Source organism: Perca flavescens, chromosome 12 (genome assembly GCF_004354835.1).
Source record: "Perca flavescens isolate YP-PL-M2 chromosome 12, PFLA_1.0, whole genome shotgun sequence".
NCBI classification, from domain to species: Eukaryota; Metazoa; Chordata; class Actinopteri; order Perciformes; family Percidae; genus Perca; species Perca flavescens.
The window spans coordinates 7,044,983-7,059,801 of NC_041342.1; the positions used below are offsets into that span (position 1 = coordinate 7,044,983).

At 39.0% G+C, this 14,819-nt stretch overlaps 1 protein-coding gene across 2 annotated transcripts in view; it reads left to right on the forward strand.

Moving 5' to 3' along the window:
* clstn2a (calsyntenin 2a) overlaps window positions 1-14,819 on the forward strand; it is a 195,331-nt gene that overhangs the window by 139,961 nt on the left and 40,551 nt on the right. For both annotated transcript variants that reach the window (XM_028592720.1, XM_028592721.1), the window contains 4 exons: window positions 2,529-2,678; window positions 8,045-8,230; window positions 9,172-9,429; window positions 12,838-12,959. In XM_028592720.1, coding sequence (XP_028448521.1) covers window positions 2,529-2,678; window positions 8,045-8,230; window positions 9,172-9,429; window positions 12,838-12,959 — 716 coding nt within the window. The remainder of the gene's footprint in view (window positions 1-2,528; window positions 2,679-8,044; window positions 8,231-9,171; window positions 9,430-12,837; window positions 12,960-14,819) is intronic.

Consider the following 14,819-nt stretch of genomic DNA (forward strand, 5'->3'; position numbering starts at 1 on the left):
CCAACCGTGAGCTTGGTGGCCACAATGGAGTAGACCTCAGTTCACCTGGGGCTGCTCTCATGAAGATTAGTGGGTTACTGTACCTGTCATTTTTTTGTCTGCTGTTTCGTTCTTTACATATTGGAAATAAACACTTTCAATTAATCAAACTTTGGGTTCAAGTGGTCATATAAAACAAACATATGTAGTACATATAGTATTAAATGCTGCAAAGCTAACCCGCTCTAGCGAGCTCATGTTTTAAATTAAAATCTGTAAACATCCTAAAAACTAACTAATCAGCTCTGTGGAAGAATAGAGTCTGCCCCTTCATGATCTCAGTATGGACAAAGGTTTGGCTTTCACGATATCTTTCTGTGATGCTGGAAAACACAGATTCTGTGTTGTGGCTGTAAACACGGTTTCCTTAGTAATCCTCTTGGCCTCAGCAGCAGAAACAGTTATGATGCTCTAATTGCTCAAGGTGACTCTATTTATTGTTACATTTTTTTTCACAAGACCACAAAAATGACTTTCAATACAACGGTAACATCACTGTATGCTACTTTAACGTGCAAAAATGAAAACAAACATTACAAAATAATACAGCCCTTAGATGATAGGATAGTCATACAAGTGATGGACAAGGGCAAGGCCAGAAACCATAACAGAGCAGAGAGATATTGAGGAAGTAATAAAACATCAATATTTAATTTGAAACACTATTTTTCCTTTTAGGTACAGTTTGAGGCACACAAGTGTACACACACAAATACACACAAACAATTCATTCATACACATAAAAGCAATCTAAAAATACAGATTCCAAATACACAAGGGTTAATAGCAGTGGCCAATCCGTAGCTGGCCAACAATATTCAAAATCAATGTGAAAGTTAATACATTACTGCAATATTAAAGGTGCAATATGTAATATTGTGTGTGTAATACTGGCAGCTAGCGGGTAAAATAGTTAACTGCACTACCAATTCAAAATACTGGAGAGTTGTCTCCCCCGCCCCCTCCTGCCCAGACTCGAAGTTCACGGAGGTTGCCAGGCTGAGACCGCAGCATTCACAACAATGTTGCTAGACGCTTTTCTCACATAGCCAGACATTACTCCACAGCACAGCAGAGTAGCTAACGGTAGATGCTGGCTATATTGACAGTCATAAAAGCCCGTGCTCATGCTGAGCTCTGTAACCAACTGACAGACGCACCTTTTCAGCTTAAAATTACAGTATGAACCGCTAAAAACACAACAACCTCACTGGCCTCTCCACACGCCAGTCAGGCACACTTCCTCGGCTTAGAATTGCAATACAAAACGCTAAAAATACCACTACCTTGCCGACGGAACACACTGCAAACTCACAGTCCTCTCTTTCCGATTTACAGCCCCCCTCTCGTGGTTTAAAATAACTCACCGTTGTCGGCTCCAGCCGCTGAAGAGGCTACACGCTGTAAACAGCCGTGGGCTGCTTGCCTGGTTCTCCCGGTAACGTTAACAGTTAGCAGGGTTAGCATGGCGGCGTTAGCCAGGACCAGTCGGGATCACTTTACTGGCTATGTCTCAATTGATTTTGCAAGTAACCAACTCGGGTACTCTAGCTATATAATTCAATGCGAGTACACAAATGTTGAAATGACAAAAAATGCCCATCCCTAGTAGCTGTGATAAATTAGCCTGAAGCTAATGCTTACCTGTTCAGGAGAAAATAAGCCAACTCTGCGTCCTTTTGGGATCTAAGCTGTCTCCATCTTTCAAATACATCTCCAATATTTACCAGGGGGTTGTTACGTCTCTGGTCACGCAACTGTTAGAAACATGCTGTTTTCTTTTTTTGTCATGTAGAATCTATCTCCGTTGATCCTCTTCGTTTGTTTGCTGCTTTCATGGCTGTACTACCGTTACAGCTGTAGCGTGCTGGGTTTACGTTTTTACAGGTATATCTGGCAACCCGGCCTGCCTGTCAAACTGGGCCGTTGATAACAACACACAGATCAAAACATAAACATAAATTCCGTCACGGAATGTAAATTTCAAAAAGAAAAAATACTGACATTAGCATTGTTGTCAGAAAAGATAGTATTTCAGTTTAACATGTTTCCTTAATATCTGATGAGGCATTGGTGTCATTTTTGGATTTATTACAGTACAAATATTACATATTGGACCTTTAAACATCCATTAAAGTTAGCCAGCTCGGGGTTGCACTCTTGGACGACAGTAACCTCAGTACATAATCTAGCATCTCCTCTATCACACCCTTTTCTTCTTTGTTCACTGTTACCCTGGCGACAGGTGAAGGCAATCCATCATTGTAATTTTACATTGACTGTTTACAGAGAGGCTTAGATATTCAAATGCAAGAAAAGTTATGTTTGTTTCTTCCATGGAGCCGTTTCTTTAATGCAAAGTCAGTTTCAGTTATTGTTCAGTGGAAAGTGTTTCTTGTTTTATTATTGTCATGAAAGTATAATGGTTTCTTTTTCTCTCTCAATGAATAATCCTAATGATATTTCCTCTTTGTTTTTGTGTCCTTTAGGTAACATCAGAAACACGGAGCGGCTGAGCTATGACAAGCAGCAGAGCTACAAGATTATGGTGACAGCCTTTGATTGTGGTCAGAAGAGAGCAAAGGAGGATGTGGCTGTGCATATTGATGTCAAGCCTGTCTGCAAACCTGGATGGCAAGGTCAGAGATAAAAAAACAGCCACTAAAATGCCTTAAAGCTTCTTTATATTAATGAAGGTCTGTTCCATTCAAGCCATTGCCGAATGAGTTGATACAAAGCTAAGTGAGACTATCAGCTCCACACAACTCTCTCTGTATTTCTCATTATGACTGTGTTTTGAAAATGGTGCAGTCCGGCGACTTTCGCACGCAGAAACTCGTGTGAAGATAATTACTTCTTCTGAAGAGTCCATCATGTTTTTTTCCCCTCCTTGGCTACAAGTAACTGTGTGGAGGAGGGGTGGGGGTGGTGCGCGATCACGGAAGGCTTGTATCATGTGGATCCATAGACAATGTTGTCATTACTTAGAATCCCTCATGGGGGCAACAGAAACTACGCACTATAGCTTTAATTTAATTGACAGAAATATACTTACCACTATGCCGGTATAAAGTGCACTGACATATGTAGTTTAAACGTTCTTAACTGTAACGCAGTTATATCAAAATTGAAACGGACGGTGCAGGATTTTAGCATATGCTTTCCCTTCGAGGGAATTCGATCTCATTTAAAGATGTCTCTCGAGGAAATCAAAAGACCTGACAAAAATCTCCAGAGGGAAAGTTGACTGGAGTGTGTGTTTTTTTTTCCCCCTCATCCTTTCACATGCTAGCAGCTTGCCTTTCGAGCCAGCCCGTCTCCCCCGCTGCTTCGCCTGTCAGCATTGACAGCATCTGGGAAGTCAGGCTCACACAGGAACAAAAGAGGAAGCCAGAAAAAGATAAGAGGGGAGAGGGGAAAAGGAAGAAGAAAGAGATAAAGAAAGAGCCCAAATGAACAGGCAACTCTGGGGAGGAAGGAGAGAAATAAACTTATAGTGAAGGAGAGAGGTGATGGTTAGTTTTACAGACCTCAAAAAAACAATCCGTTAGTTAACGAAACCCTGGTCTGCTGCAAAGCTGTGGCTTTATTATCTGAAAACACATGATTCTTAGACATCAGAGTAAGTAGTGCTGTTCAAATCCATGAGCAGATCCCCTTAACGGTTTCATTAAAGATATATGATATAAATATGAACCATTCATGATTATAATTGTTATTATTATTATTATTATGATTATATATTATTATATATAGTAGTGGGAAAGGGGTAGGATTAAATAAGCTTCTGCTTCTTCCTATTTATTTTCAAACATGTTAATTTAATGTTTATTTTTGTAATAGTTGTTCTTTTAGCTTTCATGTTTGAAATAAATTAAATCGTTCATTTATTCATGCATTCATTCCCATGATATCATTACTAAGCTCCAAGAAAAAGTGAGACAAGGATGATACAAAACAACTAGTTTATTGATGAACCAAAGTGTTCTTTTTTTTTTTAAGAGTGCCACAAACTGTAGAAAAAAAGAGATATATAGATACATTTGTTTGCATTATAAGTGACAAAAATGCTGTTGTGATTTAAAGAAATTGATTTCACCTTCTCCTCAGCCATTATTTTCATCCATCTCAACACCTTAAAGATCACTCTCACCATGACATTCACCAAAGTTGTTGCATTTGTTGTATCCATTTTTAGATAAAATAGTGAGTTTTAGAGTAGATCAGACTTATCAACAAAGGTCCAAATACTTTATTTCCCATGAACATGGTATAACTGTACATGATGGTTTGATAGATATTTGTCAGCTACCCTAAAGATTCTTGCTAACTCGCATGCTGGATGTCTCGCTCCATGTCTAACGGCATCATATAGTTGTGTGCTATGATAAGACAAGATCATTTAAAATGGAAAATCACGTGGGGCAGGCCTAATATCACAGACAAGATTCTTTAGTGCAAGGAAAGCACTTACTGAAAATGGCGTGAATGCCATTGAGGGAAATGTCAGTGCAAATCACAGAGGAGTGGAGGTGCAGAGAGAGACGGTCAGTACAATGTTGAGAAAGTTGGGTAACACTTTACTTGAAGGTATCTACATAAGAGTGACATGACACTGTCATGACACAGTCATGACACAACCCTAACCATAACTTGTCATGCCAAAAACCAAATGACACTTAGTAAAAGAAGCGTTATGTCATAAACGTTTATGACTTGTATATAATGTTTATGACACTGTCATGTCACTCTTATGTAGATACCTTCAAGTAAAGTGTAACCGAAAGTTGTCTGAAATGGCATTTGACTTTATGTAAATGTCATCGTCATGTACAGCAGAGCTCTGAGGGGCCATTGATGTTAGCACAATAGGCCTAAAAAAGGAGAAAATAGTCAATATTGTTTTTGCATTCACTCACTATTATACCCTGCTAACATCCTCATCAATGTAATCCTGTTGTAAAACCATTAACCCATAGTAGCTTGAAGCCATGAATAAAACAAAATGCAATTATGCATTCAAACATGTTTTTTTTTTTGTACACAGCCTTATTTATTGTCTGTGTGTAAAGGTCAGCCATTCTTCTGCAGCTCTTTTTTTGGAAGAAGGCTCTGCGGCATAAATAGAGGCTAAATACGTCTTGCTCCACCTCACCTCTCACTCGTCCTCGCCTACCTGATCGCAGTCTGTTTCTCTCTTTGTCTCAGGAGACTTAATATCATATTCTGTAGGCATTGAAATAGCTGCCAGGTGTCCACCTACACACACAATCACACACACACACACACACAATCACACACACACACACACACACACACACACACACACACAGAGACACACACACACCTGCTCCAGTTTCCAGTGGAACTCTAGGTCTGAAAGTGTCGATGGACATTTTTTACCCGTCTCAGATACTATCTACCCCTCCTTCCTCTACTCACTCACTGTGCAAATCACCATAGCAACAAGTTCTGACACACACACACACACACACACACATTCCTGGGGCCCGTTTCAGGAAGGAGGTTTAACAAACTCTGAGTCTAACCTTGAACTCTGAGTTGATTTACCTGAGATGGGAAACTCAGAGTTTTCGGTTCCAGAACAGTTGATTTGAGTTAGATCAATCAAGTCAGAGTAGGTTGACTCAGAGTTAAGCGAACATATATTTTGTTAAAAACAAAGCAACACGGCTGCTGCTGCAAAAGAGCGAGAATAGGTGTGGAAGAAAATTGCTTCTGAAGTTGTATATTATTTATTAATTTCATATTTAATCACAGGTATAATATTACTTGTGAAAACTGGAATGGTATCACACCTATAATTTCATTTAGGTGCAACCCTGCTGGCGAAAAAGTAAGCTACTACAAATCCCATTCTGAGGTTACAGCACCATGTCATTAACAGAATTATAATTAATAATCATTTATTTCTTTTTAATGGCTCCCACTGGTTTGTGTCCAGGGAACATTACAACAACGTTTTAAAAACGTTTCAGAGCGAGGCAAACTTTTCTGACGGCTCTGCATACAGTGGCTTTACTAATATGCCCCGCATTACCAATGTTGTAAATAAAACTGCAGTTTGCAAAAAACATAATGCGACACAAAGAATCTGCTGGGATGTAAAAGCATCATGTCCACGATGGTGGATGTTAGTGATATGAGGACGGATAAGGTATCTACATATCTGATCGACTGTGAAGAAAAACAATACCGCTCAAATAGGTAGTTATCTGGAAATGATAATACATCTAGTCTAGCCTCAATTTCATCTCCCGATGCATGTTTAACTCCCTGCGAAGTAATACAGCTTCTTCATCAACGGGATCGTTGACAAAAGGACGTGCCATGTTCGAAAAAAATCAATTTATAGTCTGCCTAACAGTTAACAAACCCTGTTGTTCTTTTTTTATTCAAGCAGATGACAAAACTGCGCTAAAATGCGCCTGATACAGACTGAATGAATGAATGAGGAAATGAAAGAGCGCTGTGTCAGAGGGAGGAGACTGCGAGAAACTTGAGGTTTATTGAAGAAAACCTGCTCCCGACCAGGTTAGGTTCACTGACTGAGGTTAAGTTACCTCTACCTACCGGGCTGGAGTTACCCCTCTTTCTCATGTTTCAAAAACCTCCCTTTCTGAAACGGAAAACCCAGAGTTTCCCTAATCTCAGGGTTAACAAACTCACAGTTTTCACTTAACCTGCTTTCTGAAACCGGCCCCTGTACACAATCATGCTTGTGAATCCCTTTCACCACTGCGATTCAGAGATTCTGGTACATTGAGGATAGATAAAACACCTGGGTAATGAAAATAGAACACCTGGCAACAGGACTGACAGTTATAAGGAGGTCAGCAGCTCTTTCTACCAGGCCTGTCATGTTACTGGCCCTTCCAGTCTCCTTTTGACTTGGCACAGGGCAAGAATTCACTGAAAAAAACCCAAGCCTGGGTGTTTGCCTGTCCTTTTTTAAAGACCCCCATGCTCATTATGAAACCAACTACAGTAGAACGTTTCCTACATTTCGGTGGACAGCTCTAAAAACAACAAGGTTAGCAACAAGAGGTATGTAGGTCGAACAGTGAACAGTGATGTAAGATATAAAAAAGGCTAAAATAGATGTTTATTACTTGGAATACAAGTGCACATACATATTACACACTATGATTAACTGAGTTACTGTTGCTCCGACAGCTTCCCTTGTTCTCTGAATTTTAAAATACAAAAATCTTGCAGAACATAAAATGTGAGGCTAATACGAAACCTTTTTTTCAAAATGTAACCTTCACAATGAGATATTAAACAAATGCCAGAACCAGCTCCACACACAGTATCACCCAGAGGCTGATCTAAATTGAAGTAAATTGCGATTCAAAGTGAACGGTTAGTGGTGAACCTGTAGTTGTTTTAGAGAAGACAAATGTCAAAAACTGAGGAAGGATAGGACAAAGACAGCCCTTCCCTTCAACAAATTGCTAGCAACAACTGTTTCTTGAAATATGTGAGGCAGAGTACAAAGTGTGGTGTAATTGAGAGAGACAGGTCAAACAGAACAGAACTCACGATGACTAAAAATAGTCCATTTTGTTGTCACACCACAGTGAAACCACAACCAACATGATATTGATGCTTAGACATCCCAGTGCGTTTGTATGATTGAGTTAGTAAGAGTGCTACATACCTTGAGATAAGGTCCACTTAAGTGAAATGTTCAAAAAGACTAACAGGAATATGAGATCTCATTCCAGCTATCTAATTTCTGAGAGGTAAAACTAATATGGACCAGTCATCAGGTGTCATTTCACATACAGTAACAATGTAACACAACATAAAGTGTACTTTATTTCTTACGTAATGATTTCATTCAAATAAGTAGAAAAAACAACCATTGTTTAACTATGTGATAGCAGGTTGCCTGTAATTGCAACATATAACACCACTGACATGACTAAATTAACTACTTACTCTATAAAAACTACTAAACACATGTTGACTCTTAAAGGTTGGAACAAGCGAGTGGACTATGAGCCAGGGACTGGAAGCAGGCAGCTGTTTCCCAAGATGCACTTGGAAACGTGTGGAGGTCCTCTCTCTGGCGTGAAGGCGATGGTAGAGCTACAGACCAATCACATCGGGAAGGGCTGCGATCGGGAAACCTACTCTGAGAAGTCTCTGCAAAAACTCTGTGGTAAGTGGAGAGAAAGGAAAGGTGAGAACAAGAAATGAGTTGAAGTTCCATTGACTGCTTTGTTGAAATAGTGAGATGCTATGTAGGAGTTGGGGACGATGAGAGAGCAAAGGGTAGTAATAATAATTACAGACCAGGAACAATTTAATTCAAAGAGGAAATTACCTCTAGACATCTTAGACTCTGCAGTATATTAATATACCAATTTCCGGTGTGCCTTTTTATTCCTGGAGACTATTTTTAAATAATCCTTTTATTTAAAGTAAAATTTGTGGCGTGTTTATTTTTTATTTTATTTTGCTTCCCTAGGCTAGTTTGGACTGCAAAACAGTATACAGCACTGTCTATTACACTGTACAAACCAAATATTCCTGGTGAGAAATTAAAATAATTTGTTTTTGAGAAAGACAGGAAAATTGTGTTGTGCACAATGATAATTTTCAACATTTCTTTCACCTCATAATTATGTAAATTTATCTAAAAAAAACAAACAAAAAACAGTCTCCATTTGAAATGTGTCAATATGCCCGTTCACACAGTCAGGTGATTTACAGACGTAAGATTAGACTTTGTCTTGTATTTCAATGATTTGCTCTCAAAATGTGTTAAATTGCCATATTGTCACTGTATCTACAGTAGGGCCCACACAAATCTTATTTCAATTTGGTTACAGGGTAATCTACGTGTTGGCAAATGTAAGTTTCATGTAAGTAGATTCAGTTAGCAACAAATGGCACACAATAATATCAGATTACAATAGCACCATTTCTTTGTTTAATCCAGAATTCATTAGGTCATGAACTGATGTGATGTATGCTGACTTCTGGTACTCAGAGAAATCACATAGTTAAAAAGAAAGTTGTGGGGAAGCGGTTTCTCTGCAGGTTGATTCTCTGTGCAGCCGTGTTGACAGCGTTGTATCGTCTGATTGGCACATCCAGGTGCAGCATCAGGCAGCACCGACCTCCTTCCTGCCCCCAGCTCTTCCTCCAACTGGACGGCGTCTCTGCTGACTGACAGTGGCCGCGACAGCGACCTTATCTACAGATTTGACGGACATCAGGCTGCTAATGTTCCAGATCATGTGGTCCCCCAAAACCTGACCGACCAGTTCACCATAGCAACGTGGATGAAACACGGGCCCAGTCCAGGACTCAGAGCTGAGAAGGAAACCTTACTGTGTAACTCTGACAAGACTGGTGAGGAAACAATTTCACACGTGCTCACTGTTAAGAACGACATTTCCACCATCGAACATGTAAGAGAGTGAACATTTGACCAATTTAGACAGAAAGTTGTCATTGCGTTTACATTAATATTCCTATATCTTAGAAACATTTCTGCTCTACTTTAGGAGTCTCACTGGGAACTACTTGATTCTTACATCCCTTTTACTGAAACATTTTTCACTTTGATTTCCTAGTGTCCAGCGCATTAGAAACATACTATGAACATAACATGATCAAAAACATCCTTTCAACAAATTACAAGACAATTAGGCCAAGACTGAAGCCCTAAATGACAAATGCCCTTTGAAACTTTAAACTTTTCTCCCACTGCATATCTGAACTAAGCTGCCTGAACTGAGTAATTAAGCAAGCCATCTGCACATTGCACGCTCTCACAATGGTCTCACAGATGGTGTATTAGCTTACGAAATGTGTAGTCTGATCTTGTAGTGCAAAACTGCAGAGTGGTTTGTGTTAAACCATCAGAATCTCATAAACCCTTTTTTCATTTGCAACTTTTTGGCATAAGGATGTAAATGGTACCAGGAGGCTCAGTGTGAGGGCCAGATCACCAATACTGTGTGACATTTTTTTTTATTGCAACTCACCATTCATTTGGCTGAGCCAGGTGACATCAAAGATGGGCTATAGGGTGGCCGGGTCGGCTCAGTGGGTAGAGCAGGCGCACATATATGGAGGTGTATACCTCGACGCAGAAGGTCCAGGGTCCGAGTCCGACCTGAGACAATTTCCTGCATGTCATCCCCCTCTCTCTCCCCTTTCATATCTTGCTGTACTTTCCATTAAAGGCGGAAATGCCCCAAAAAAATCTTGAAAAAAGAAAAAACACGGGTGATAGGGACACAATAACTGTTGATGTTTTTAAAGCATTACATCTTGATAGAAACATTTCAGTATAATTACTACATTATTTATCAGAAGGTAAAAACATATACATGTAAACGTTAAGCTTCTTTTATTTCACTAATAATTCTTTATTTTATTGAAAAATATTAGTATTCAAGAGTTCACACTGTGACAGATTTTAGCAAAATTATATGTACGTAAATGCAATAAATAATATTGAATTATTACCCAACCTGAAGTGAAATGGTGAAACAATAAATGTAAACACATTTTTTCACACCTTAGAATTGCTTAAAAACTGGTGAAAGTGTATTATTACAAACTGAATGATCTTAAATTGGCTGCTTCTGCTTCTCTGAACTCCTGCCTAGAACTCAAAAGTTCTGTTGCTGAATGAATGAAAAAAAGTCTCTAAAGAAAAGTTGTGGACATTACTAGTTTCTTTGGGCCTAGTAGTTTTTTTGTATATATATATATATGTATATTTGTATATTTGAAAGACTGAGGACTAAACCATGTCAACCAAAGCTTCTAACAACACCACTGAGGAATATGTCACCTTGGCTCAGGTGCGTGAATTGTTGGACCAGCAAAAACACTTTACTGGAACTTTGCTTGGACAACAGGAAAAAAAGCTTCACAACTTGTGTACAGATCATTAGTTGATTCATCAAACAGGAGAATTGATAATCTGTCAAAGCCAGTCTATAATCTCAATGTGAGTCTAGAAATGACGATTTTAAAATCTCATGGACCATTACAGCATTGTCTAGTTTAATGATTTGTTTAATGTCCAAAACATATTTTCTCCAATAATGTTGGCAGATTACACAACCCTAGTTCTCTTATTTAAATTATATACTGTATATTACATTGGTATAATAAGGAGGGTTAGTTATCTTCAAACTGTCTCCTTAGTCCTTATTACTGTCCAGTCTAATATATCTGTCTTTAATATTGTAATATAGTTTGGATGAGTGCTTTTCCTACTACTCTCAACAAATGTTTGGTCCTCCAGAATTTTTTTTTAGGATTGCAACCTGATCAGTCTCACATCTCATCTGCTCCTCTATCTTAGAAACTCCAGATTCTTATATTCTAATATTTATGACATCAATATTTCTCAATTATGTGTTTTTATTTATAAGATACTTTCAGGTGAAGGGAATATTCCTGAGCAGTGCACAGGTCCATTCCTACCCACTTCATCAATCTTCAGATCTTCATCCTCCTAAATATCTCACCTGCAGAGGTCAATTTCTTTGTAAGATTTAGAGGTGCCAAATTATTCAATTCAATTGTATTTATAGTGTCAAATCATAACAGGCGTTATCTCAGGACACTTTAGGCAAGGCAGCTTTATTTGTATAGTACATTTCAGCAACAAGGCAATTCAAAGTGCTTTACATGAAACATTAAAAACAGTTAGAAAACAATTAAAAACAATTTCAAAGCATTAAAAGACAAAAAATAAAATGTAAAGAGCAATACAGAGAGAGTAGATCTAGACTACACTCTATAATTTAAAGACCCAACATTTCCCCCCAGGAGCAAGCATTTGGTGCGACAGTGGCGAGGACAGACCCTGACTCTTGGTGAGCGGCCATCTATATGACTAAATTATGGAATGGATTTTCCCACCTGGCAAAAAGCTGTTCCTCTACAAAATTATACAAAAGATGCTTAAAAGACCATTTAACTGCAGTCTTGTAACTGTGTATGTATTGTTGTCCATGTATTCATGTTTTATTTGTTTCACTTATAGTGACATGTATTGTTACTGTTCAGGAGTCAATACAGCGTGTAAACCAATATCTTCCTTATAAATACACACTCATAGACATTACACACTCTAATTTTATGCTTTTAATTTGATACTATTATTATTTTTATTATTTATATGTTATTGTTAGTTTGCCATCACTTTTTGTCATATTATTTTCCGTATGTTAATTTTTGTGTTTGTGTAATTTCAACATTATTTAGGTGTAGGCTTCAAATAAGCCCACTGGGTTTTCTGCCTCTCCTGCACTGCATATTATTTATCTTTCTCATTTTATGCATTTTAAATGGTGCAAAAATAAAATATAATGCACCTCAAGCTGATTCAGTGTATTATAAAAGCATAGCAAGTGGGACTTGCTTTTCAATGCCATCTTACAGACACCAGTCAATAATAAAAACATAGACGTATCAGCAGAATGCACTCTGTGAACAAACTTTCGGTCATGCTGACAGCTGTGTTTTGGAGTAGAGAACCCATCTGAGGTTGCTGAAAAGAGTTTATTCTTTCACACAGCTGTGCTGTATGACATTTTTATGGATGATCCCAGAACGAAATCCATTAAGAAAAACTTAGGGAGCAGAAGCATCCGTGTTTTGTCCTCGAAGTACATGTAGAGGGCATCATGTTGTTGATTCATACACTGCATATTGTAGACCTATGTTTAACTGTGTGCGTGTGTTGGTGTCTTTGTGTAACCATGCATGTTTGTTATCTTTCTTTTGCAGAAATGAACCGCCACCATTACTCTCTGTATGTTCACAACTGCCGCCTGGTGTTCCTTCTCAGAAGAGATTTCACTCAGGTCGACACTTTCAGACCCGCAGAGTTCCACTGGAAACTGGAGCAGGTGAGCGTGTGCGTGTTTGTGTACGTGTGCGTATGCGTGTGTGCTGTCCTATTTGAGTGTGAGCATAGATTGTGGATTCAGGGTGATTTTTCTACAGCAGGTGAAGGGCTATCATTAGTTGTGTAGTGAAAGGAGAGGCTCTCCATTCTAATTACCAGAGTCCCTCCATCACTTTCTTCTTCTCGCTGCAGGAGATAAGAGGGTAGAAGACACTGTTATCCCACGCACACACACACACACACACACATATACACACACACACACACACACACACACACACACACACACACACATACAGAAGCATAGACCCAAAGTGGAAAGTCTGTTTAGTTATGGGTAATCGCTCACCCAGCAGCAGACCTTTATTATCTGTCATGCTTCTGGAGAGTTGTGGAACTAATTTGCAGTGAAGTTTACTGTTTCACTCCCGCGAAAGCCTTTGAGAGGAAGAAATTGCACCATATGAAGTTGCTTCATTTAGAGAGAGATGCATATAATACGGTTTATTTTTCTCTGTGAATGCCTTTCCTACTGCAGTTATCCTGCAGATATGCTCAATAGTTAAAACCCCTAAATTTCACAAGACACAGCAGGCAGGTATTTTATCGGAATATAAAGATATAGATTTTATGTTTTAGTACTCAAAGTGACATCTGTTTTTGCCCCCTGCCTTTAAGACATTACAATTCAGGGTGAGACCAGTGACTGTGGAGCTCAAAGTCTTGCTCAAGGACACCTCAGTGAGGTGTATGCTTGAATGAGAATCATCCGGCTGAAGGCCGTCACTCCAGTCCCTCTAGCTCACCAGGCAGTCACTGAGCAGAGAAAATCCTGCTGTAAAAAGAACAGAAAATCCCTGGGGTTAAAATGATTTTCACGATAAGCCAATGAACCTGGTATTCAAATCTCCTCTTTCTATAGACTCTCCCCAGCTCACTAATAATGAATGGTAGATGTAAATCTAATCTAATCGTTTACCTTTAGGATACAGCGTACGTCCACCTCATACTGAAATGATTAGAAAATGCTTCATAATTACAGCAAGCTCTTAGGAGTTTTTGCTCAGTAGGCAGATTATAAGAGACTTGAATTTGTGTCCTGTATGTATGTGTGCTCATGGCTGTGTGGCCATACATCAGCATGTGTGTCTACTCTGATTATTTTGGATTTATCCAATTTGTATTATGTTTTTTATCTCGCATGGAAAAAGTACATACAAGGCTCAGGTTGCTTGTGTTACGCTGTCATTTCTTGTGTGCATGCAAACATCCCCAGTGCATTTGCTCTATCTCTGCTGGTGCCGCAGTGTACCCTCCAACCAGGTGGTTGTTTGTTCTAAGTCAAAGGTAGATTGAAAAGTGTTTTTTTTCAGTCCAGTGTTTTTTTTTTTTTTCCCGAGACCCACAGACATGGATGTGACAAAGAGAAGGGCAGCCAAGTAGCAGACTGCCGAGTTTTCTTAGCAAACAAGCAAACAACCTCAAGATTGTTATATTTCAGTCTTGCTTCTTTCCCTTATTCTCTCTCATTCTCTCTCTCTCACACACACACACACACACACACACGCAGTACGTAGATAACAGGGATCCTATTTGCTCCTTGAGCTGGATCTTGTGAAGGACCACATGGAGCAAGCATGTACTGCAGTGCCGTCAAAGAGAATATGTGATGAGTTACTTACCAGTACAAATCACTGCAGTCTCTCATTAAACATAAATGGAAACTGGTCTAAAATACTGGAGGTTAATGAGAGAAAGGACATCATCATAGGAGCACAATTGGGCAGAATGAAGGAAAAACCTACTCTGTGATCATCAGTCTGTGATGTGTACAGTACAATGCAGTTTGGTGTACTCACCT